At 45.5% G+C, this 26,673-nt stretch overlaps 1 protein-coding gene across 2 annotated transcripts in view; it reads right to left on the bottom strand.

Moving 5' to 3' along the window:
- Positions 1-5,005, bottom strand: part of BRF1 (BRF1 RNA polymerase III transcription initiation factor subunit) — a 517,924-nt gene extending 512,919 nt beyond the window's left edge. For both annotated transcript variants that reach the window (XR_007889705.1, XM_051621438.1), the window contains exon 1: positions 4,781-5,005. Coding sequence is in view for 1 of the 2 variants with exons in the window: in XM_051621438.1 (XP_051477398.1) it covers positions 4,781-4,967 (187 nt within the window). In the remaining variant the exon portion in view is untranslated. The remainder of the gene's footprint in view (positions 1-4,780) is intronic.
- Between the last annotated feature and the right edge of the window lie 21,668 nt (positions 5,006-26,673).

Consider the following 26,673-nt stretch of genomic DNA (forward strand, 5'->3'; position numbering starts at 1 on the left):
TGTAGAACACAAAGAACATGCTCTTCCTCTGAAGACTCAAAAGAACAGCTGCACCAAGTCAGATGGAAGGACTATCTAGATCTGTAACCTACCTTTGAACAGTGAAGTCCATTAATGTACAAGCAAACACAAATCATGGATGAAAGTCTGTCACCATACTTCTCTCATATAACCTCCCTGAGTCTAGAGGTCAAAGATTTCCTGAGCCACAAATAGAGTATTTTTAATGGCCATTACACTTTTTTATTGTTTGTACAATCATTTTTTAATGTAAACTTCTTAACACCCATAATTTAAGAGTCACAATTAAATTGTGGGATTTTTTTCTAAAAAAACAGAAACAAAACCAAACCTCCTAATGCTTCTGAACCTCCTACTTGCTACCTTTGAAACAAGCTAGCTGCTGGGCTTCTTAATGCTCCCTAGTTTTTGCATTATGTGACACTGAACAATCATTCCTCCTTGCTATATTACTATTGCTGTCTATTTACAGACCTCTGTTATGTCCCCATTCAATCATCTTTTTCCAGTCTGAAGAGGCTGAGTCTATTCAGTTATTCTGAGAAGCTCTTCAAGAAGCCCGCCTCTTAATCACCCCATTTTCCTCTTCAGTATCTTTTCTAGTTCTACTGGAGATTTTATTGAGAAGGGGACAGAAAAGGACAAAACACATCAGAACTGCACACAGTATTGAAGCTACAGATAGTGCTGTGGATATTTAACAGTGTATGTATAGGCTGACATAGTCTTTTCCTGATAACTTCTAACATACCCCTCCCCACTCTTTTTTTGTGTGTGTGTGCTGCAAATGAACACTGAGCTAAATGTTTTTACAAAGCTATCCATTAAGACCTAGAGATGTCCTTTCCAAGTTATACTAGCCAGTCCAGATGCTGCCATCCCACATGTGGAAGGAAGGCACAATCCTAACTTTCACTGCAACTCTTGATCTCATCTGCTATCCTACTCCCCAGCTACTAAGAACAACAGGGCCTTCTACAGTCTTTACTACCCCAAATAAAATCTAGTGTTGCCAGCAAACCCCATTAATTCACCATTCACCTGTTTTCCAGATCATCAGCCCAGATTCTATGGGACTTCACTAGCACCACCTTCAGAAGACTTATTTCTACTCTAAGTTCCTAATAAATTGAGTAGTTACTCTGCTCTATAAGGACTTTTCCTCATCCATGACAGCTCAGTTTCTTTAAAAGCTTCTGGTGAAGGATCTTGCTGACCTCCCTTTGCAAATCCAACAATTTGCTTTGTCCACTTACTGACTTCTTTAGAAAGCCCCAAAAGATGTGCAAGCCACGTCACTTTGCCAAAAAAGCACTCTTCCCCCTATTTAAGATGTACAGCCATCTATTTTGTACGTCACTGCTTCTACACTTTTACCTAACAGACTTACTAGCCTGCACTACCCCAAACCTCAGTGCACTAGCAAAGCAAAACCTCTCACTCCTACCCAAACACAAGCCTACACTTTCTTAGCACACCACGTTCAGTTGCTAAGACTGTCAAAACAATGGAAAGAAAGAGACTCACACACCTGCATCAGAAAGCACTGGTTATACCAAACTTCTGTGAAAGCCACCAGTGTTGAAGCTGTGGCTTCCTACACTGGGCACATTGACAGCTGAGTGTAAATACTGCCTGGGAAAAATTAACTGTGGCCTCAAACAGTCCTCCAGCCCTGAGAGAATAGAAGGGATTTCCCATGTTTTATAGGGAAGTTGCTGGACTTACTAACAAGGACTTGGCATGAACTAGACTGGTCACTTTGTACTAATAGGGAAAAATATAGGACTCTTCCTCCTTCCACACACAAACACAAGATTCTGAATCCTTAACACACAGCTTGGCAAGCTAAAAGGTTTTGCTAGATGTACTAAAGAGAAGTCAGTAACAGTATCTCAGTGCTTCCCATCCTCTTTTGCTTCTTTATGATGATGATAGATTTTTAATAAAGGCATCTATAACTATTCAACATATTTTAGCACACAAACAGAAGCCCTCATGGATCTTGAAAGGGTGTGGGGAATCTAACTGCACAAAAAGGAGCTCCGAACCTCAGACACCAAGAGCCCCATTCAACTCTGCAACAGAGAACCTAGACAACAGTCTCCAACCCACTCAGCTCCATTGACCTAGAGCCAGTGTCTCCAAAACAGCAGCCCAGGCACCTCTGACACTGCAAATGCTCCAAACATTAGGACTGCCCATGAACACCAGACTGCAGTTTGAGGAGCCTGAACCCCAGACATTTAATATACAGGGGATCCCTCAGAGCCACAGAGCTAAAGAGCTGACAAAGATGACAAGAAAAGGTCTTTAAAACAGGTAACTTTGATAGAAACCTGCTTACAAAACCAGAAATCACCAAAAGCCATAGCTTACCAGAAAATATTGCTTTCAGCAATGTTTGACTTAAAAGACATATACACATCATCAGACATTCTTCAGCCAGCACAACACTGACTCTGTCTACCTTACACAGGAGAATGATTTCTCTGCCCATTCCCAAGGACTAAAATCAGTGTCATACAAGCATAATAGACAAGCACGAAGACACTGTTGTTGCAGCACAAATACATCTTTTCAGATTAGCTTGCATCACTCAGTTTAAGTCAAGCAAAAAAAAAATATTCACAACAGAAGCATCTGTTTTGGAACACAGAGGATTACACCAGCATAAACCACCCCTATCCATATTTCCTTAAAATATTTACTGTGTAAAGCAGGGCCCACACTCACACTTGCAGTAACTCCACAAAATACCTTGTTTTGAAAATCCTGTTTTACTGTTTCCACAAGCAACGCTTCACCAAAACACATATATTAATGCACATGGGGACTTGCTAGAGGATCATGGTGTGAGCACACAGGGAAGCCCCTGCAACCGTATCTTGTGCCAGACAGATAAAGCCACCACAAGCATGCTAGAATGTGCTCCAGTTACATTTTGACTTGTACACACCCACCTATCACCACAGTGCTTATCTGTCTTCATGGGTGCTGGAATTATTTTTCAGATTAACACATGATGGGTTACTAGGCATGCAGTATCAAGCAATTAACACACTATCCATCAGAAAAAGATCAGTCAACAACTGCATCTCAGGACTTCAACTAAAGGGGAAAAGTCCTTAAAGGAACTTAAACTACTGTGCAATTCATTCATTCATTCATTCATTCATTCATTCATTCAGAAAAAGCCTCAGTATGGTGCACTTCTCTCTTTCCCTTGTGGTATTTTTTTCATAGGAAGAAGGCATCCCAAAATGAGCTCTTGCTTGCTTGCCATCTGTCCTGCATAATTTTGGGTGGGAGGGAAAAAGCAGTATAAGTCCTTAAAACCATAGTCTCCACATCACTACAGGAAAAACGTGAAGGATACAAGAGCTGCTTATAAGCTATAAAAAAAGTAATGCCAGTGCCTTGAGTTGGAAGACAGGAATGGCATGAGACAAATACTTGTCTACAATAAACTCCCAAACTTCAATATGCAGTGCTGCTCTCTCCACCACTACTTCTCTTTCTTCCCCACAGTCTCCCTTTTTTCACTGCTGAGCTACTTCCCATGCTTCTTGTTTATGTTTCTTTTTCCTTGTACACATTCCCCACATTTGTTTTCCTTCTCTCTTCTTCCAAATACCATGTCCTCTTCATGTGGCCCTTTTATAGGCACACAGACCTTATCCTCCAGGGCATTCACACAAATTTACCTATTTACAGAAGGAGACTCTTGACCTTTCGCTTCCAGCCTCTTTCTCCTCCATCACACTCCCTCCATGCCTCCACATACTCTCTCTGGCCATCAAGCACCCAGCTCTCCTGTCCTCTACACCAAATCATGTCATATATCTCCCCATTCCCTGTGCACCCAGCCCTTTCACCAAGTCCCAAACCTTGTCTTGTGAACCCACCCCACAGAGCTCCAGCCCTCTTCCTCCTATCATACATAGAACATCTCTCCCACCTTGCACAGCTTTTTTTTCCCCATTCATCCCGGCCTCCCCCCACCTCACTCCTGCCTCACCTTGCACAGCACGCTGCCCTCCCTCCCAATGCCCCCTTTCCACTTTGTGCAACACGGGCTCCCACGCGCACCAACCCCTTTGCACAGCGCCCTTTCCCTACGCGTTCTCCTGACCCGCCAGTACCACTCCCCGCTGCACCATGCCGGTAACCCACCCTCCGGCACAGCATCCCTCATCCCCGTGCCCTGTCCCTGACCCCACACCCCTCACACCACCCCCTCTGCCACGTACTGCCACTTGCCCCCCACCACGCTCTCCCTTGCCCCCCCCAGCATCCCCCCTCCATACCTTGCCCCTTACTCTCCTCACGCTTCTCCACGCACTGTCCCCTCTCCATCACATCATTCCCTCCCCACGCACCGTCCCCTCTCCCTCACATCACCCCCTGCCCCGCACGGCACCGCATCCCCCTCCCCACGCACCGTCCCTGTTCCCCAGCACCCCCTCCCCACGCACCGTCCCCCCCCCTCTCCCTCACATCACCCCCTGCCCCGCACGGCACCGCATCCCCCTCCCCACGCACCGTCCCCTCTCCCTCACATCACCCCCTCCCCACGCACCGTCCCTGTCCCCCAGCACTCCCGTCCCCTCCCTGCTCTGTCCCCTGTTCCCCAGCACCCCCTCCCCACGCACCGTCCCCCCCACACACACACACATCACCCCCCGCCCCGCACGGCCCCGCATCCCCCGGCCCCGCGCACGTGCGCCCCGCCCCGCCCCGGCCCGGCCCCTCTCACCGTCCAGCGACACGAACTGCCCCACGGCGGAGGAGCCGCCGCCGCTGTTCTCCACGAACTGCACCTCGGAGACGATGATGTTGTCCTCCAGCACCGAGCCGCAGCCCGTGCACACCGCGTCCCCCCGCGCCGCGTCCACCTCGATCTCCGAGCAGCCGCAGGCAGCGCACACCCGCCCGCCCGGCATCTTGCCCGGCTCCCCCCGGCCCGGCCCGAGCCCGGGCCCCGGCCAACCTCCCGCCGCCGCCGCCCCCTCCCCGCCTCTCCCGCCGCCCGCCCGCCCCAGCCCGGCCTGGGCGCAGGCCTCGCTCGCCGGGACCGGCGCGGGGAGGAGCGCGGCGGCGGCCGCCCCTGCCCGCTCTCGCGAGGCTTCTGCTGCCGCTCCCCGCCCCTCCGGTGCCGGCCCTGCCTCACCGGGCCCTGCCCGCCCCGCCTGCCCCGGCCCTCCCTCACCGGGCCCTGCCCGCCCCTCCGGTGCCGGCCCTGCCTCACCGGGCCCTGCCCGCCCCGCCTGCCCCGGCCCTCCCTCACCGGGCCCTGCCCGCCCCGCCTGCCCCGGCCCTGCCTCACCGGGCCCTGCCCGCCCCTCCGGTGCCGGCCCCTCCCTCACCGGGCCCTGCCCGCCCCGCCAGCCCCGGCCCCGCCGAGCTGCGGAGGCCTGGCAGGGTCGGGAGGGACGCGGTTTGCCTGGGGCGAGAAGGGATGGCTCTGGAGCGGCCGCGGGCCCCGCTCTCAAAGGACGCGGCGTTTTATTCGCAGTCCCGCGGGTTAAAAGCGTCCTGCGGCCAGCTGGAGCTGGCTGCGGGCAGTTCTGCAGGACCAGGCCCGTGGTGGTTTGTGGTGGGTCTGGTGCTCCAGGCGGAACGTGAGGGTTCCTGAAAACTTTGTGGTCTAACCTGGTGTAAGTTGATACATTCATGCCGGGGTTCCCGTGTGATGCCATCCGGAGGGACTTGGGCAGGCCCCAGGGCTGGGCCCACGCCGACCGCGTGAAGTTCAGCAAGGCCAAGTGCAAGGTCCTGCACCCGGGTTGGGGCAAACCCGGGCACAAGTGCAGGTTGGATTGAGAACAGCCTCGAGGAGAAGGACCTCAGGTTGTTCGGTCGATGAAAAGCTCAACATGAGCCAGCAATGTGCGCTTGCAGCCCAGAAAGCCAACTGTGCCCTGTGCGGCACCAAAAGTGTGGGCAGCAGGCCGAGGGAGGTGATTCTGCTCCTCTACTCTGCGCTTGTGAGACCCCAGCTGGAGTTCTGTGTCCAGTTCGGGAGCCCTCGACGCTGAAAGGAGATGGAGCTGTTGGAGCAAGTCCAGAGAAGTGGCACAAAGATGATCAGAGGGCTGGAGCAGCTCTGCTGTGAAGACAGGCTGAGTTGGGGCTGTTCAGCCTGGAGAAGAGAAGGCTCTGGGGAGACCTCGGAGCAGCCTTCTAGTACCTGCAGGAGCTATAGGAAAGCTAGGGAGGGGCTTTTTACCAGAGTGTGTAGTGATAGGATGGGGGATAATGGTTTTAAACTGGAAGAGGGAAGATTTAGGGTAGGCATTAGGAAGAAATTCTTCACTGTGCAGGTGCTGAGAAACTGGAACAGGTTGCCCAGGGACATTGTGGATGCCCCCCCCTTGAGGTGTTCAGGGCCAGGTTGGAGCAACTGGGTCCAGTGGGAGGTGTCTCTGCCCATGCAGGGGGGTTGGGACTACATGATCTTCAAGGTCCCTTCCAGCCCATACCATTCTGTCACATACAGACCTCCACAGACTGACAGGACACATGGTACAAAATGACTTGCTGTAGCACATTTAGAGGCACGTTGGGGCACATACTAAAGCTATGCTGTTCCATCCAGAAAGCTGAGCCTCTCATGGGAATGAAATTGCATCATATGTGTGGGAAACTGTTCTTTTCTTCCCCACATAAGTCTAAACAAAAAATTTACAGGTTCTGGGATTTTGCAAAAGGAAAGTAACAATATTGTAACGTGGAGTGTGCCATTATATAGTTTGGCTTCTTTCTTACTGTCCTTTTTATTCTGTTCTCAGAGATGTATTGGTGAAAATGAAAACATTTGGTAGCTTCAGATTCCTTCTGCTTCTGGAGTTTGTTTCCTTCCTGAGGTTCCTCCTGCTGCTGGTGAGGTGATGTGTGCCACAGCAGCCAAGCATGGGCTCACAAAACCACACACCGTGTAGAGAGCATCAGGGGAAAATCATACCCCTAATAAAGAAACATTTTTAGCAATAATAGGAAGGGAAAGCCCGATGCAATAAATAATTTTTCACTCTCAGCAAAGTCCCTTGAGTATCAGAATATTTTAATTAACAAGTGTCAAGCCAGATCAGCTCCCATCTCATCAACAGTGCCTCTTGGCAGGGGTCAGCATGAACACAAGAAATCCTGCAGCAAGCTCTTCTAAATACCCTTCCATGGAAAAGTTTCTTCTTAACTCAGTTAGGTAGTCTTCATGTAGTCTTGATCCAGGAGGGCTTAAGTTCTACAACCCTTCCAAAATTATTGGGGTTTCGATTGTTTGAAACATTCCAAGCCCTTTCTGGAAGTCCCAAGAGTTCTGGAGTTTGTCGTCTCGAATGTGAGCAGCAGAGGGCCCTCGTGAGACTGTAATACAGAGCTGATGTGCAAAAAAAACCCCAACAAACCTCGTTTAATGCCAGACTGAAGAAAGGAGTTTTAATTTTTATCTTCTTATAAGGTGAGGTTAGTGCTGATAGAAGAAAATAGGTTCCCAGTCCTGAAGACTAAAGTCCTTTGTCTCCCACTCACAGGAGCTTTCTTATACCCCCTACGTATTTCAAACATTTCTGTTAGAGTGGTTTCAACTGGCAAAACATAAGTTATTTCTTCACCTCTGTAAGATCTTTTTGTTCCTTCTGCTTGCAAGAAGGTTAACTAAACTTTTTTTTACTAATAACATTCGGCCTGCTGAATGAATAACCCTTCACTCAGTTCACCTAGGCTAACAAAATAATGAACTTTCAGTAAATTATCTGAAGCCTGAATCACAGTAAGAACCAATTGATTACAAAAAATAAATGTATTGACAAAGCTCCATTCCCTGCGACATTTTGGCCTTTTATTTCAGAGAAGGAAAGGACCTGTTTTCCACTTCACCTACCTCCACATTTCATACCTCCTATTTTCACTCCTAAATGTGACAAAAAGTGGTGATCAGGATGTCTGTTAGCCCAGACTGACTGATTTCCTTCCTGCTGTGCCTCCAGGAACCCTGAATATAACCCGCCCCGGGGTGTGCGTGCTTGACATTCAGTATTTGAGGTTTCAAAGAGAGGAACTGTTTTCTTTACTTGAAAATCCTAATTTTATTTTTTTTTCTACTGCTCATACAACAGTAGGAAGAAGGCAAATGGGTTGTACAAATCCAGACTGGAGTATGAGGGAATACCTCTCTGCTCCTGCAAATGCTGAGCGGCACAGCAAGGAGTATACTAGAGCAAGCTGATGACACACTACTATTCTTCTACAAGAGATGGCTCCTCTTCTATAAATATAATGATTTGAAGCAGCTGCTTAGTTGTCATATTACAGAAAACCCAGAGATTCTCTGGCTTTTTGGTCATAGATCAACCTTTTGGGTCCTGAGCCTCCCCATGCCCTGGCCTGTGTGGGAAATATTTCTAGTCAGAGGCACAAAATTTAATCCCTTGATTTGATCAGCTGCTGTGAGCATCCTCCACTCTCTGGCATTTCAGCTGGAATTACTCCTCTTAAAATCATGCCTAAGACCATTGCCAAAGTCTCTCAAGAAGTTTGAACGTGCACATAAGTAGGGACAAAATGTAAGCAGAGGAAGTCGCTTTTGGTTTTGGACTGTCCAAGATAAGGCATAAACTATGCATTCAACCTGGAGATTTGCACAGGGATTCTCCAAAGATGAAGTCACAGGGATACTGTATAGAGGGGGAACCAAGGATTTCGAAATGGACTAGCCTTATAAGGTGATAACAAGTGGATACTTCTGTTTTTGTCTCTGCGAGGTCTAAATGCCCTTGGCTGCACCGGTGTTGAACACGAGAGGGCACCCAAGGAAAACGAAATCCTCGAGGAGCTGCAAAGCTCCCCCAAGTTAGACTTTGATTTTCCATCTGTTTTCCTTTTGGAAAGGTCTGCGTCTTTTCTAATTATTTCCTGACATTGTTTTTTATGACGTTCATCAATAAATGGCAATTTAAAAAGCTTTGGGAAAAACATTCTGAGAAGAAAAGATTTTGGCATCTGTCAAACCATGTAGTAAAATAGCACAGCAAACCCTTGAATTTATCTCTGGCCAGTCACATCCCTGGTGTTCAGAGACAGCACTTTCCAGCTGAGGAGGGGAAGTCAAAGGATATTGGGTACAAAGATGCAGAAGCCACCACCAGTTGAGGAAGTTTCTCATCAGCAAATGGCTGGAAGCTGCCAGCAGCATCGCCCAGCTCTGAACATCTTCCCCTGCCAACACACCACTGGAAGATACACAGATGATCAGGGAGTGCTTTTAGGAAGGATGCAAGCAACTGAAAATAGATACGTCCTCCTAGTTTCTAGCAATCTGCGTCTTAAAGATTTCATCAGCTGAAAGCTGATACATACTAGCAGATTTTTTAATCTCTATCTTTCATCATTTTTTTGATCTCTGTATGCCACAACATCCGGTGGTTTGGGGTGTATCACAGTTTGGTTGGGTAGCAAGTGAAGAATTTCAAAATGGCCTAAACATTTCAGTTGGTTTTCCTGAGTTCTTGTGCTATAATGAGTGGTGAATAGTTGCTCCCATTGCACATCTGTCATGTCCGTTGGGATTTTTTAACACCTCTTTACAGCTTCTCTTCATCAGGATATCTCCACAAGAGCAACTCTTCCTCCAGACATGTAGTCTGAGACAGTCAAGTTGAGGAAGTTGGGGGCTGTTCAGCCTGGAGAAGAGAAGGCTTCAGGGAGACCATATAGTGGCCCTTCAGTACCTGAAGGGGGCCTACATGAAAGCTGGGGAGGGAGTTTTTACCAGGGTGTGTAGTGACAGGACAAGGGGTCATGGTTTTAAACTGGAAGAGGGGAGATTTAGGTTAGACATCGGGAAGAAATTCTTTACTGTTAAGATGGTGAGACAATGGAACAGGTTGCCCAGGGAGCTTGTGGATGCTCCATTCCTAGAAGTGTTGAAGGGCAGGTTGGATGGGGCTTTGTGCAACCTGGTCTAGTGGGAGGTGTCCCTGTCCTTGCAGGGGGGTTGGAACTAGATGATCTTCTGAGTCCCTTCCAACCCAAAACATTCTATGATTTTATGATTCTATGAGTCTATGATTCTATGTAGTGCAATGCTAATCAGCCACAGTCTCAACACAAAAGCATTGGTTCAGAGAAGGCATTTAGGAGGAAACCCTTTATAATGTAGCATTGGTTATATTCTGCACTGAATAACTACAGGCCTCCATCACTTGGGGATGGAAGCACAGGCAAATATCCCTGTACAAATGCAACTCTGCTTGTCTGCAGCTCTTGTATTCTGAGACTTATTCATTGAAACATTAATTAATTCACCACTCACCATCAGAGAACCATTCCAGTCAGCTGATTGCCTATTTAATCAACTGTCTGTAACTAGGAATTGAGTGGAAATGAGGAAATGCCTGGTTAAAAGTGCCATTTTTGTGTGCACACTTGATGAGCACTTTGTACTTTGGTGCAAATACATTGTCTATATAGACTGAAAGTGAGGCTTTCACTCAGTGTTAATATTCCCATGCAAGGGGAAAAAGTCAGGGATATTACACTGGATGATCTGCACACTTAAATGCAGAAGCAAACCATACATTTTACTGATAGTTTCCTTTTTTTTCCCCCCCCCCAATTTGGAACTACAAGCCAGAAATTCAGACCAGCGAGTGGGAAGATGTAGAAACACATGAGAAAGTAAATATGAGTCTCCTTTAGTTTTGAAAAATAGGTTTGGAAAATAAGTTGTACAATAGTGGATTATCTGCTTAGCGTTGAGGCAAATTTAATTCAGTTAAAAAATAATGCTATAAACTATGTCTGTGAATTGCCTAAGATAGTGTTGGCCATCCTGAAATTATACCTAACAAGTCATAAATAGGATTAGAAGAGAAGATAGCCTCCTAAACAGGAGTTTGCTAGCTACATTAAAGCAGTATATTAAAAATGCTACTGTCACCAGGTGGTATTAATAGTCCAAACTCTCTTTATTGGCATCTCCTAGGCAGAAGTCTGCCATAATCAGAATGACTGTGCTAGCATCAAAGAAGAATATTCCAGTCTAGTGTTATTTAAGACCATGAAATGTCTGTGTGTCAACACAGAGTCAAAAGTGTGTATTTATCACAGAATCACAGAAACACAGAATCCTAGGGGTTGGAATGGACCTCAAAAGATCATCTAGTCCAACCCCCCTGCCAGAGCAGGATCACCCAGAGCACATCACACAGGAAGGCGTCCAGGTGGGTCTTGAATGTCTCCAGTAAAGGAGACTCCACAACTTCTCTGGGCAGCCTGTTCCAGTGCTCTGTCACTCAATGTATGACAATGTCACAGCTTCTTGGGCCATCAGGGACCCTCCTCAGACTGAAACCTGCAGAAGTTAGAGACAATATTGCTGCAGCCACACATAAACCCCTGCCTTTGCTAGAGTGGAAGAAAGGCTGGAAGCAGGGTGTGGAACACAGTGTCCTTCAAGCAACTCACTAACACCAGGAAAAGGTATGATGGAGCAAGCAGCTTGTGTAAATAGTAGAATCATAGAATGGTTTGGGTTGGAAGGGACCTTAAAAGACCATCTAGTTCCAAACCTCTGCAAGGACAGGGACACCTTCCACTAGACCACGTTGCTCAAAGCCCCATCCAACCTGCCCTTCAACACTTCCAGGGATGGGGCAGCCACAAGCTCCCTGGGCAACCTGTTCCAGTGTCTCACCAGCCTCACACTAAAGAATTTCTGCCTAACATCTAATCTAAATCTCCCCTCTTCCAGTTTAAAACCATTACCCCTCATCCTATCACTACACACTCTGGTAAAAAGCCCCTCCCCAGCTTTCCTATAGCTCCTACAGGTACCAGAAGGCTGCTCCGAGGTCTTCTTGGAGTCTGCTCTTCTCCAGGCTGAACAGCCCCAACTCTATAAGTGAGGCCAGTTCTCCCCCCTTTGGACCTTAAAAAATATCAGCAAATTATCCTTTCAGTGACCTGTGTGTCATTGCCTGCTTTTCTTCAGGCAGAGTCCCCAGTACCTCAAATATACCAAAGTTAACCCAGTGCTAAAGAAACCATCAGTCAATACTACAAGTTGTTGTCCACTATCTAAAGCTATGAGCAGGCTAAATAAAAACAACACAAGATTTTAGAGAAGCCACAGTACAATCCCTTCCTGCCAGTGGAGACTTTTCAAGAATTTGGCAGATTTCCTAGTTTGAGCTAGTTGAATAAATTAGATTACTAACATTTTTCAGAGGGCAGCCATAAAAAAAAATGCCTGAAGGAAATCAAACTATTTCATACCAGTAATTTGAGTTAGCCTAAATTACAAAAAAAAACCAAAACAAACAAACAAACAAAAAACTTACATAATTTAAATATTTTATTTAAATGTGAAATTATTGAAAGGCTAACATCTGCCACAGTTTTCAAAAGGAGATCTTTATAATTAGTTTAGGTATCAGTTCATCTATTTATTTATTTTTTTAATAGTTGAAGTGAAAAATTCTAGTGCTGTGCAAGCCACATCTTTCCTTCCCTGCTCTCACCCAAAGGTGGGAAGTCTCCTTTACCCCACCAGAAACAAAACAGGATCTCTGCCCAAAGCAGTAAATGTTGCAGTTTCTTCACAGAAAAAGGCCACCGCAGTAGTGCAGAGGGGGAATGCTGGGATGGGATCATCTCTGTCTTCCACGTTTTACAGGGTACTCTCTTAGATGGGAACTGGGAGCTGCAGCACTGGTGCTTTGGCTGAGGGACAGGTCTGTCAACTGGCACTGCCCTGGGAGGAGCAGCTGGTTCACATCTCTTCGCTCTCTGTGTCAAGGTGCTGCAGATTCAGACCAACACCCCTTGCCATTTTTTAGTTCTTCTTTCCCATCTCATGGGATAAACACTTTTTTTTTTCTTGTTTTTCCCCAGTAAATTGAAATTTGGAATCTGTTCTAACAATATGCCAGTAAGATCTGGAACCTTTGGCTTGCCCTTCCATTGTCTGTGCTTCAATCAGTCAGATCACACCAAGATTATAAAAAACCTGACCCAGGAGTTTACAGCCTGAAGCTCAAATTGGACAGAGCAGTCAGCAGATTATGTATTCCACTGAACAATGAGGTCTTCAGTTCCTTTTTGAAGCAGTTCTCATTACATAAATTATGTTTGTATCATATTGCTGAGAATGACACAAAACCATTCTTTTTTAAATTAGTACAGTTGACAATGATGCAGGTAGTTAGTAAAGTTATATATTAATACCAGCATGAGAAGCATTTCAGGGAGCTGTAAGCGTGTTCAATTCCACACACATGTGCATAGAGCATTTCAAAAAAATGTTAAGTTTTACTACTATATGGTTTCCTTTGGAAGGAAAAGCTAGAAGAGGGTGTTCCTGCAAGTTTTTTTACCTATGATATTTTACACATAGAGAGCCCCTGTAGAAATGGGCTTCATACATGATGTGAGCAGAAAGGATGTCCAAAAAATAATAAAATTATTGTATGTGCATTTCTAACAAATATCCTGTCTTTCCTTCACAGTCTATCCCATGCTAAACAGTAAGAGTAGAATTTTCTTCCTAATAAAGCTTTTTCTCACCCATGCTACGGAAATACTATCCAGATGACCAAAGATTTTGTAATCAAACAAGCTGCAACAAATATCCAGCTGAAACAGCAATTTAACAGGCTCAGAGTAAAACCAAACTATTTTTTGTGGCATATAAAATTATGAAGAGCCTTTCCCAATATATACTGTGACTAATAATCATGAGCCCATACAACAATGACATTTTAGCCACACCCTCTGTGGTCACCTTTCGTTTGCAACCATCGTGTCTACTAAAAACAGGATGAGAAATTGCAGCTTAAAAGTGAGATTTTATCAGCTTTCCCAGACAGAACCAGGTTGGGAAAAATGCGAAAGAGAGGACTTCCTCTCATAGTTTAAGGAATAAATGAGCAACTAATAAACATCCTAATTTAATAAGTGTTCATATCCTGCTAACAAATTTTCTTTTGAGTGAACTCAAAGGTTGTTGTGGTGTTTTGTTTTTGTTTGGGTTTGGGGTTGCTGTTGTTGTTTTTTTCAAAGAGTAAATCCCACAATTAAATTACAGGAAGAATGAATAAAAAAAAATTAAAAAAAAATTGAGAATGTGTCCGTAGAGAGTTTGAGCTGGAAAATCACAAAGCAAATGTTCTTTTTCCAGTCCAGAAGTAAATCCCTAACCTGCCAATTTAGGTTCCTTCCCCACCGTTTTTCACACACTTGTAATGCAACCAGCACTGGACTGGGTAGACAATTCTCTTGGAAAGCCTATGAACCTTGAACAGCATTGCTGAAATCCAGTGTTTCTGCTACAACATGCCTGGCAGGTGGGACAGAGCTGATGTAACTGGCTTCAGATGTAGATTTTCCACATCAGGAGAGCTCTTGCTTTCCATTACTGACATGGGGGGGATGCTGACATGCAGGATCCACGGAGTAGAAGGGCATGCCTGGGATACCCTGGCTTAGCTTACCGAAGGACCATTTCATGTCTTCATCAGCCCAATCCAGTCCATCAAATCCCATGACTTGAAGGTGAGATGTTCTCAGCCAAACTCCGGCAGACGAGCTCATGGCGCACATACCCATGGTCCTGCACTGCGGCCTCTTTCCTTCTGCTTGACTACCCCGTGATCCGTGGGGCAGCTCCCTCTGCCCTACAGGGTCTCAGAAAGAAAGCAAGGCTAGGGAGGTGCCATCTATCTCTGTGCAATTCCACTGAGTAGCTCCTACTTTGTTTCCAGCCTGTCATTTGCCACAGAACCAAGACCCATCAAAGCCTCCCACCGTCCACAGCTGGGCCACTTTGGCCCTTCACTGTAACATAATATGACTGTCCTGGCTTGAGCCAGGATGAAGCCACTTTCCTTCTACTGCTTTGTTTTTCCTTCAGTAAGCTTTCTTTTAACTAGTAGCAAAGTGTTCCAGCTTAGGCTAATAACAAACGGTGGAATGTTTTTGTAACTGCTGGGTCTCCAAGGTCACATCTTTCCTGATCCGGAGTCAAACTGTGACAGTGACCTAGTCAGTGTTTCCTCTAGGGTGTGAAAGGCTTTCCATTATCTCTGTACTAGAAAAGGTGCCTGAGAGACCCAAATGACAAAATCTAGCCAGCTCTGGAGTTCTGGAAGAGCAGCACAGCACTCGTCAGGATGTTAGCAGGTATAGCACCTTCCAACTGTGGAGTCTTCTGGGGCAGACTTAATCAGAACAGGAATCTTAATGTAAACAAATGTCTATTTCTGGGTTCTTCTAGCCCAGCAGGCCAGAACAGGTAAATATCTACTATCTCAGCATTCCAGCAGCTATTAGAAATATCCACAGAGGTTTCAATCATGCTTAATAATTAAAAGTAGGGAAAGGAGTTTCAGGTATTGTGTCAATCAACAGGTGCTGAAGGAGTATGACCTTCCTTAGAGGCAAAGCCTGGCATGACAGCCCATTTTTTCCATGACACATACTAGAAAGCACAGAAACACAATCAGCAAGATTATTTCCATTCTTCAAGATTCAATATTTTAACAAATGAGTCACCAATACATGCTTCAGATACTCCCATGCTAAAACTAGAGCGTAAGTCATATGTATAAAATCCACTGTTGCCCCAGAAGCTGCTCATGATAGCTTTTTTCCAAGTACTGGCTTAGAGAATGTCTGGTATGTTCAGACTGATGTAAGAAGTCTGGATTTTATATTCATGATCCCAGATTATCAGGAGATAAATGTGATGTGAATGAACTTGTCACAGCACTGGTTTCAAGGATTAAGGAAAATTCAGCAACAGGAAAAACTTTGCTGGTCCATTAGCTGAAGAAGCCAAATCTTATCAGAGTACATGCTTGCATTTTAATAAAGGCAAGGCAGGGTTTTGTCAGACTGCATCTGAGCACACAATAAAGAGTTCAGGACAGAAATTGCTAAATACAGGAGGAAAAACATTCATGTGTACATGCAAGGAGAAGTGTAGAAGAGAGCCATTATGGATGCTCTCATGACTAAGATAAGGGTCTCGTCTTCAGAAAAATGGGATACAATTGCAGGCTCTGACACAGACCTTCCTCTGGCCTTGGGCTGCCCACCGGATACTGCTGGCTCCAATTTAGCTAGCTATAAAGTGGAGATATGGACATTTAGCACCCCTTATTCTTTGTTTGTTTGGCTCTCCTAGATTGTTCTGTAGAGACATGCACTTGGTGCATTTGGGCCACAACAACCCCATGCAACTCTACAGGCCTGGGGAAGAGTGACTGGAAAGCTGTCTGGCAGAAAGGTACCTCAGGGTGATGATCAACAAGCAGCTGAACATGAGCCAGCAGTGTGCCCAGGTGGCCAAGAAGGTCCATGGCATCCTGGTTTGTATCAGAAGTAGCGTTGCAAGCAGGTCCAGGGATGTGATCCTCCCCCTGTACTAGGCAATGGTGAGGCCCCACCTCAAGTACTGTATTCAGTTTTGGGCACCTCAATACAAGAAAGACATCAAGGTGCTGGAGCAGGTGCAGAGAAGAGCAACTAGGCTGGTGAAAAGCTTAGAGAAAAAAACTTACGAAGAGTGGCTGAGGGAACTGGGGCTGCTTGGTCTAATGAAAAAGAGGCTGAGGGGAGACCTCATCACCCTCTACAACTACCTGAATGGACATTGTAGGTGGTGGTCTCTTCTCATGAGTAAATAGTGATAGGACAAGAGGGAATGGCCTCAAGATAGAGCAGGAGAAGTTTGGGCTCAACATTTGAATATTTTTTTTTTTCTCTGTAATGGTTGTCATGCATTGGAACAGGCTGCCTAGAGTGTGATGGTTGAGTCACCATCCCTGGATGTGTTTAAAAATCATATAGATGTGGAGCCTGGGGATATGGTTTAGGGGTGAACATCGTGGAGTAGAGTTAAAGGTTGGACTTGATGACCTTAAAGGTCTTTTCCAACCTAAAAGATTCTATGATTCTACGAATCTGTGATTCTATGACACAGACCAAAAGAGAGATTTCTTGGACCATAAAGGAAGGGAAGGATGAGGTGGAAGAATCCACTCAAAGATTAATATGTTCTGATCCAAGAAACAAGCAAAGCACAAGCTTGGCAAGCCTGGGGCTGAAGGAAAGGCTTCATCCACACATGGTGGTGATCTGGTGGGACAAAGATTGGTGCTGAGCAGTTAGAAGCATTAGTGCTGTGGTTGGTAAAGGCTTGCCTGGGAGGAAGGCACAGGTTTTACCAGGCCAAGCTATGGCTTGCATGAGAATCATGCTCACAGCAACAAAAGCTAAAGCCTGGTACTGGGACCTTTACCTCAGACACAAAGCCTCTGCTGCTCTGCATGTCTTCATGCAGGGACCTGCAGTCAGACCCACCACTCAAAACACTCTTGTGAACATAAGCTGTGTCTGCCAAAACAGATACAGTGGGAAAGGCAAAGTGGTCCCCTTTTAGTTCAGAGCAGACCTACATCGATTTGCACCAGAGAACAAGCTGGCTCAGAAACCAAAATAGATCACTAGTCAAGGGCATATTCCAAGGCTTGAATCATCTTTAGCAAAGGAAAGGGGCTCAGTGTCAGTGAGTTTGACAGGGGACACAGGAAAGGGAACTGACCTTTACAGAGAATGCCAGCACAGGGAACCAAGGCTTAATCCTCAAAAGCCCTGAGGTATCACTCTTCTTAGTGCCAGGAAATTTGTGTCCCTCTGAACAGGCAGGCACACTTACCAACAGAGCATGCAGATCCAGGTGCAATGTGTGTCTTGATTATTGCATAATATTATCATATAGGATTTTTAAACCCACTAAAACACCTTGCTCAAACAAATTAACCTTCTGTTTTCAGAAATCAGCCAAAAGACCAGCTCTTTTATTTGATGTAAATACTAACTGATGAATATGTCGAATCTGCCCTCTCCTCGTATCATTTTTTTTCCTGAAGACAGTAAAATGTCATGTTGTTGGACACAATTAATTTCCTTTTGCCAAACTAGAATACCATCACTGGAGCATGAATTGAGTGAGCTGAGGAATTTGCTAAGCATGGGACACCTCAGGAAGTAACCATAAGAAGCACAGTGCTAACAGCTCTGCCTTGTAAGGATGAGAAGCTCTTGACATTCATAGATCTCCAGGTTTTCTATAAACCTACTGAGTTCCTTGTAAAATATTTTTAATTGTCTTGGCGACACCACTAAGACTTTATGGGGATGCCTTTGTGATGTCCCTTTTTGAGCTCCAACTCCTTCTTTCCATTCCTTTTCCAGGTGACAGAAGCCAAGGACAGCACTGAGCTGTCAGCCACTGACTGGGGCCACCTCCTGCGTTTTACTCACCACTACAAATGCCATTGCATTGAGAATTATTGACATGGATAGGGAGGCTGCTACAGTTGTGTGAATATAAATAAACACAGTGCTAGTAAAAGACACTCAAGGATAAATAGCAAAGGTACCACATTTTGTGAGACCAAAATAGCTCCCTGCTCTGCACTGAAAATACCTTTTGCTGTCGTGTACCTGCTGTTACCAGCCACAGTTCTTGTTTTCCCCTGAAAGGCAAAATGCAGGTGTGACTTCAAAAGCCATGGGGCTTTGCTCTGTCCCTCCAAGACAGTGATCTGAGAAGCTGGGACCTACTTGTAAGTATTCTGTGAGTAACTGCTCAGTCTCCAAAACCTGCCAGTCCTCTTGGGAGGATTCCCAAGAATCTCCTTGGGAGCTTCAGCCATACCAGGTGCTGTGCCCTGTACCCCCAGAGGAGGTTTACAGGTGGTGCAAATGAACTCACATGTCCAAATGGGTGATCTCACTGAGAAACATAAGCACAGCAGAAAGATTTGGGCTAAGTGGCATAACTTAAAAAAAAACACAACAAAACCACAAAAAAACAAAACACAAAAAACCATTTTGCCTGAATGTGTCTCACCAATTTGGGTGAGAAGGTCTGTAGTGCTTGGGAAAGCGAGGGAAGAGAAGGAGGCAGTAGGTCCAAAATGGCCATGTTTTGTTGCAGTGGGTGGCCTGAGTGAGAGCCAGGGGTCAGTTCTGCAGACTGGGCCAATTAAATGCCAATTTGATCCTAGACTAATGGGTACTGAAAGAGCCACACTCTTGGGGTGTGACTCCATTGATATTAATTCATCAGGGATGAGCTTCACATGGATGATACCTCAGATGAGGGCATAAAAACACAGAAAAGTATTCTGTCAAAGTACAATATAGAAAGAAGTTCCTAATCTCCACTGGAAGGGTAAAACAATGTTTTGGCATTAGATGTTTGTAAATGTTCTCTTAACAGTTGGATTCTGTTCTTTTACACTATAATTTACTATTCCATTGCTTCCTTTTTTCTTTGTTTATTCTGTTTTAAATTAGAACATTATGGAGAAATCCAAAACTGAGAGTCAATTTGTCTGTTTGTTCTCACTCGAGAACTCTTTTTTTTCTCCTGGGTAGATTGATGTTTATTTTGAAAAGAATCTTCCAGTGATCTTTGCTAAAAAAAATTAAATAAAACATAGACATTTCTTATCCTGCAGTGATTTTTGTGTTACGTGTAAGCTCGTCTAAGCAGCAAATGACTGTTGATATTAAAGCTAGATTCCTGGATTTTTACCTGACTTACCTGCTTTGCTACCAACCTTCTGCTCGGTTTGTACATCAGTCTTCCCTTCTTTGAAGAGAATGTCCCTCTCAGGTGGTATTCTAGTCACAACAGTTAGGTGTTTCTGACTGTGGAGAAAAGTTCTAAATCTAAAAAGGAATATAGTTCTACCCATGCCAAGTGGACAGTAACCCAATAATCAAGACCTGTTTGGAAACAAACACTTAGAACTGCACAGAAATCCATTATTTTAATGCAGATACACTCCCAGCAAGGTTTCTCACATTTCCATAGTCACAGAACTGCTGCTGAAAGATTATACATGGGACTGACATTTGGACTTTTCATCAGCCAGCTGTTCAGACTCCACATCAAGAAGAAGGATGGTTCAAAGACACGATGTAAAATGTCTGCTTAATTGCAAATAGGCACATGTAACTTTGTTCTGTTTAAATTTGCATCCTTACTGCAAAGTTAAAGTCAGTTCTTTTAGGCTTTTGCTCCTGAAGATTTCATCATCCACAGAGAGGATTCCAAAACTCTCTGAGTTTTGCTCCAGGACATTCGTGGCTCCATCTGGTCAGTCAGCAGGGGACAGAGTGTCTTCCTTGTAGAGATACACAGTCTGTGGCTACAGGCCTGGAAAATCTGCTTATGCATCCAACCAGAAGTCTCCAGAGGATTAAGTAGTCTCCAATGAAGCCCTTCTGAAACAGTGTTGAAATAAGGAATTTTCACATGTCTAAAACACTGACAAAACCAAAATTAGACCTGAAGTACTTATGGTAGCTTTTTTGTAGGCATGAACCTGCTGAAGCAGCAGCTGTTCAGGGATGAGGTAAAGGCATAACAAGAAAAATCAAGGTCTTCTTGGGGTATGTTTTCACTATGTTTTCACTGGAGGTGTGCATGGTGCAGGTTCCTAGGATAGGTACCAAGACCTCTGAAGATATTGCAGCGTAAGTGCCAGCTCACCCTAGCAACCTGAGTATGTGCCCAGGGATCTCAGAGAGCTCATCTGCCAGTGACTAACCCCCGACAAGACCTTAATTACACTCTACTGCTATTGTAACCACTGTCATCTTGGTAAAACAAGAACAGATCCACTATCAGCTGCCACAGTTGCTCACTTGCATGTTACCACAGTGTCCGAGAGGTCTCAGCCTACCCAGGACTCTTGGAGAAAGATCTGTTTAGGAACTCATGATGGTTTTGGATAGTGTGACACCAGTGCCTTGAGCACCAGGAGGTTCAGGACAGGAAGTCCTGGAATACCTTCAGCACACATAAAGGGTGACAGATTAGAGTGGAGCAGCAGAGAGTGATGTTTAAACCCTGCTGATCCTCACAGGCAGAGGTTTAGAGACCTTCCTGGCAGCTGCAGTCCCTGTACCGCCACTTACCCTCTCCTCTAAATTTCCATGTCTCATGGCCCATTTGGGGGCTGTGTGGTATTTAGGCCATGCTACATTCAATGTTGTAGAATTTAAGGCACATTTCCAGGGGATCTTCGGCTTATATTCAAATGCCTACTAAGAATCATAGGAAAAATGAGATTGGAAAGGACTTCTGCAGGACTCTTACGCATTCTTCTGCTTAATGAAACAGAAGGTTTCCCAGGGCCTCATCTAGCTGGGTTTTGAGTGCTTCCAAGAATAGAAATTATACACACTTTCTGGGCAACTTGTTCTAGTGCCTAACAATCCTCAGTACAAAGACCTTTCTTCCTTATGTTTGCTGGACTGCATCCCATCTTGTTCCATGAATTTGTGTATGTGCAGTTTACTTAAGTGATCCCAGCATCACCCTCTTCAACTGTGAATAGTAACTCTCTCTTCCAAACTCTGCCATTAGACCTGGATGCCTGGGAGCAGACTCTGGCAGTAAAGGCTGAGGCCTTTCACTACTCCTTTTACTACTAACTTGCCTGTAGAAGCCCTTCCTGTTGCTCTTCACACCATCACCAGTATGAGTTCAAGACAGCTCTGGCTTTCTTAACCCCATCCCTGCCTGCCTGTGTAGGGCCTGTCCCTGCTTCCCTGTTATGTGTTTTCTTTTTATGTTTGAGTTCATTCAGTAGTTCTCTGCACACCCAAGCTGGCCTCATGCACAGCCTGCTTAGTCTCCTGCAGAACAGTAGGGATTATTCTTGAGCTTTGAGGAGATGGTCCTTGAAGATCACCTAACCCTCTATGTCCCTTTATTCTTCACAGCAACATCCCAAGGGAATTTGCCTGCTAGTTCCCTATACAAGCCAAAGCCTGCTTTTCTGAACCCAGGGTCATTGTTCTGCTGCTCAGCTTTCTCTGTCTTCTCATGATCTTAAATGCTGCCACCACTTGGTCTCTCCAAGGCTGCCATTAACCATCACAACCCCAACCACTTCTTCTTTGTTTGAGAGTAGCAAAACATCTCCCTACTCACCCTGTCCAGCTCTCATGTCAAGAAATTGTCCCTGACCCACTCCAGAAATCTGGATTGCTTGTGCCCTACTGTGTTTTCTGCCCAGCAGATTTCAGGTCAGTCAGTACATCCTATAAAAGCCAGGGCTTGAAACAGTGAGGCTTCTTACACTTGTCTAGAGAAGGCTTCATGCATCGTGTCTTCCTGACCAGGTGATCTCTAGCAGATGCCTACCATGATGTTACCTGTGTTGACCTTCCCTCTGACCCTGGCCCATAAGCTCATGACCAGCCGTCACATAGTCCATAGCAGAACTCCATGCACCTGAGCTGCTCCTCTCTGTGCAGAGCATAACCCTCTGGCACATCTCACCTTCCTACTTCTAAAAATCACTTATCCATCCATAGCACTTCAGCTGTTGGAGCTCTTATAGCTTCTAAGTACAAAGGAGCAATGGGTGGGTCAATCCCCTGCCTATCCAGGTCTGTGTCTCCCAATCCAATCAATATAGAGATCTGGGCACTGGTTTGAGTTGACTTGCTGTGAACACCTAAATTAGATGGTGCACCTTCATCTCTTCATTATTACACTGAAAAATGCTAATAACAGCCTTGGGGCAAGTCTTTAATCCACAATCCCCACACATCCTATTATAGTCAGAAACATGTAATACATACTCTTCCAGGCTCAGTAGAAAGAATTACTATCCTTTTTAATGTAGAAAAGGTAGATGAATAATGGAACCCCTCTCCCAAGGACCTATTTTCTATGGCAGAACTTCACAAAGTCAGAGACTTCCATGCTTGCCCAGACTTGGTCATGGTTGATGTGCTTGGGTTGGCTTGATACAGGAGAGAGAAAAGCAAGGAGCCACACAGAGGAGGACCCTTTTGAGGTCAGATCTTGTTAGGACCAGCAGACCTGGGAATGCATGTCCAGAAACTACTTGTTTGTGTTTATTTCTACTGTATTCAAGGAAGGGGGAAAAAAAGGTTCTTTATTCTTCTGTATATTAAAAAGATCACATGAAGAAATACACTACATTTATATTATCAGTGTCTCCTGCAAATAGAAAGGCTGTAACAGGTGACAGTACACTTCCAGCCTGTTCTTTGAACCTTTCAGGGCTCTCTCTCACATGGAGGAAGAACTAGGGTAAGAACATCATATTCTGTGAATTGCAGTTTGGTTTCTTTGTTGCAAGCTGTAAAATTCTCACTGCAAATATTTACAATTTACGGTGAGCCACAGGAGCTGTAAGTGGTACCTGGTGGTTCCAATGCAGTTTGTTTACAAGATGAAGGACTTGGTCCCAGCTGGAGCAGGAACACATACCACCACCATTTGGAAGGATTGCTTAAGGAAATCCAGACTGACAACCTCTTTTCCTACTGCAAATCACTGCCTGGTCCGATTTCCAGTTTGACTGCTGCTCTCTTTTCCCCAGCACACCTGCAGGTAAAAAGGCATCACAAGCACCACGCTGTCCCCAGGCGAGGAGCAAGTGAGGTGATGATGCCAGCTGTCTGTGCAGAGGAGCTATTGGTTCTCCTTGGCTGGAAGGAGGGTTGGTTGGTAGGAGCAGCTTCAGCTTTGAGAGGGCAAGGAAGACGAGCCACAGAAAAAACAGGAGCGACAAGAAGCTTCTTCAGAGCTCTGTCAAGGATTCATGGAGTGTTTTGTCTATCTGAGAGGGGAAAGAAGATGGACTAAATAATATTCCCCCCCTACTCCAGGCAAAGAGGTGACACTGGCAGGATCAGGAAGCATGATGGTGTCTTTCACCACTGCAGCCCCAGTCAGTCTGCACTTGGCCAGTAGTAACAAAGAGCCACATTCCTGAATGTGTTTAGGAGTGTTAGTCCCCTGGTCTCACTAGGGCTTGACACTACTGAACTGTGTCTAAGCAAAAATGGAAGAAAACCTGTTATTTGCTGATTAAATGCTGCTTTTGGCCTGTCTCTCTTGCACAGAAGAATGAGCAGGCTGAGACTGCCTTGCTTTTCCCTGTACATCAGACACTGGCCCCTAACAGGACAAGAAGAACAGGACTGAACAGGAGGGACCAGAGACAAGGAACCTGCAAGACCTCCAGGTCCTGCCATGCTGGCTCATAAGAGAACTTGCTGAGCCCTGTAGCCCTGCTACTGCGTGGCTGCTGCCTTCGTAAACTATTGCTCCAAGTCCACCTGCGACACAAGTAGGATGGGCTTGAGCTCACTTTGCTTCTTTCCATACCTCAAGACACCCAACTATGCATTATGATCACCACCCATCTCAATGGTTCCACTTCCTACACTACCATCTCTCTTCCAGTTGCAATGCCTGAAACCCCCAGGTGTGGAGTTTCCTTAATTAACCATCAGGCAGATATTTTGTTTTGTTCTCTGTCCCTTTTTCCATTTTTGAGTTGCAACGTTTCCTGCCAACTTTCTGCTTGGTGTGAATTTCTCCAACAGAGCAATCTGACTTCTGAAAATAGACACTTACTCTGGGAAGCCTGACACACCCTAGATGGAGTCTATGAGTGGCAAAACCATAATCAAAAGCCAGTCAAGGCACTAGGGCCATGTTAGTATTCAATTAAGGCTCTGAGCACAGCAGCCCTAAGAGAAGAAAGTAAATGGGGACTCTATAAATGCTGTTGCATGGAGCCCCCCCAGGCTCTTTTCATCACTGAGATGGAATTTGAATTTGTACTCTTGTTGGCAACTCAAACGAGTTATTTCAATATAGCTGGCACATTCAGAACCCCTTTAAAAATAAGAATTCATGGAAATGGCCAACCTGCCATGGTTTCCTGATATGAAACTGCATGCAAAGCCCATGGGGAAAAAAGCCAGTAGTCATCTGATACAAGTCTGAGCTCTGCCTGTCATTAGCAAGGGTGGGTTTTTCAGGGTAAAATTCTCCTGGGCCAAATAACAGGAGACTGATAAATAAAGCTTGTCAACTGCCCTTTCTGACTCACTCTCTCTTGCTGGAAGGGTGACTCACTGTCATGTGTGAAAGGCTGCCAGGCCTTGCTTGCATGCTTAAACAAGCATAGGTTGTCTGTGTTAGCCATCCATTACCTCAGAAGTAGATACCTAGTGCTGAGAAGGCAGCCCTAGAAAAGGCTCTGCTGACTAAAGGATCTGAACTTCAAGGTATTTCTCAACCCTTTCTGGAAAGTTAAATGTTAGAGTACCACAGAAAACTTAGTCCGAAAGCCACTGCTGAAGCCTTGGCTGATGATCACAGTGTTTTAAAATGATTGATCACTAGGACCATCAGGTTTTTCCCAGGTAATTCCTGTAGAATGAGCCAGACAGCATGTTCAAGTTGCAGAGAGAAGTAACTGGACCATGACTGGTCCAGAGCTGCCTTTTGTCCAAGAAAAATGGTGTGCCAAAAGCGGTCACTTGTTGCTCACTATTTTATGGAGAGAAAGTGCCCCCATGGAGCTGCTCCACTGAAGAAGACTGTGAGGAACCTCCCCTAAATCTGGAGGGGGACAAACATAGCAGGCTGAACATGATGTCCCAGTCTGGGCAGCTGATTGACTGCTTTTGAGCAGCACCAGCATCTGCTCTGTGCTTTCTCCTTGCAGGTATGTGACGATGCACAAAAAGCTCCTTCACATCCAGGAGCTGTGGTGCCTACGTGAGTGTGTGCTCCACCCTTCAGTCTTCTCCTGCCATCTGGGCCCACCACAGGCCAAGTGTGCAACTCTGTGAAATCTCTGCCCCAGGCACTGCAGGGACTGTTCACAAATCCCAGTTATTAGCAAGTACCACAGACTGCACTGCCATGCAGGACTGATGTGGCAAAGGACACTTTTCTCTCACTCTCTTTGTAAGGCTCCATACAATATCTGTTTGCTGGGACATGACAAAGCAAGGTGCTTTTGCAAGGACTAGTGTTCTGGGATGTCATTCCACAGACCAGAGGGTCACAGCTAGAGAGACAAAGCTGTTCCCATCCTTTAGCATAGAGAGGAATCCTAATGCAGGAACCGAAAGACCATGGCAAGGAAACTGTGCTGTAGCCTCTCTCAGCTCCAGGTATTAGCCAACATCTTGCTGCATCATTCAGAAGGGAAACCATGCTGCTGTAGGGCAATGATACCACAAGAGCCTCTTCCATGTTCTAGGTATGCACCATCCAGGAGAAGTCCATGCAGCCAGGAAAGACAGTTGTACATGCTTTGACCCAACCAAGCTCTCAGGAAACCTGCAACTAAAGCACCATCTCAAGGTCTCGCCACCATGTGAGCACTAACCTGCTTGCCCAAAATGAATGGATAACCTAGAAATGTTAAGTTTTAATAAAGAGTGTACTGTTCTGCATTGCATATATGAGGAAGATACAGCAGTCACACACAGTTCTAAATACATCTTTTCTGTATCTTTGGGAGACAATGTGTTTTCCATCCCACAAAATTTCTAAGAGGTAATTTCTAAATATTTTTGCTCTGTACTAGGGCAGGTGTCTAATGAAAAGTTTGAGAGGCAAACTGCAGGCCACAACAGCATCATCCGCATGTAAAAGGACTCACCTGACAAATGGAAAACAAGCCTAGCCCACAATGCTACTTAGGCATTAATATAACACGTGCCAGTCTAAGTAAAGAGACTAAATAATAGCTGTGAATCTGCAGTTAAAGT

The sequence above is a fragment of the Apus apus genome, chromosome 5, assembly GCF_020740795.1.
Source record: "Apus apus isolate bApuApu2 chromosome 5, bApuApu2.pri.cur, whole genome shotgun sequence".
Taxonomy (NCBI): Eukaryota; Metazoa; Chordata; class Aves; order Apodiformes; family Apodidae; genus Apus; species Apus apus.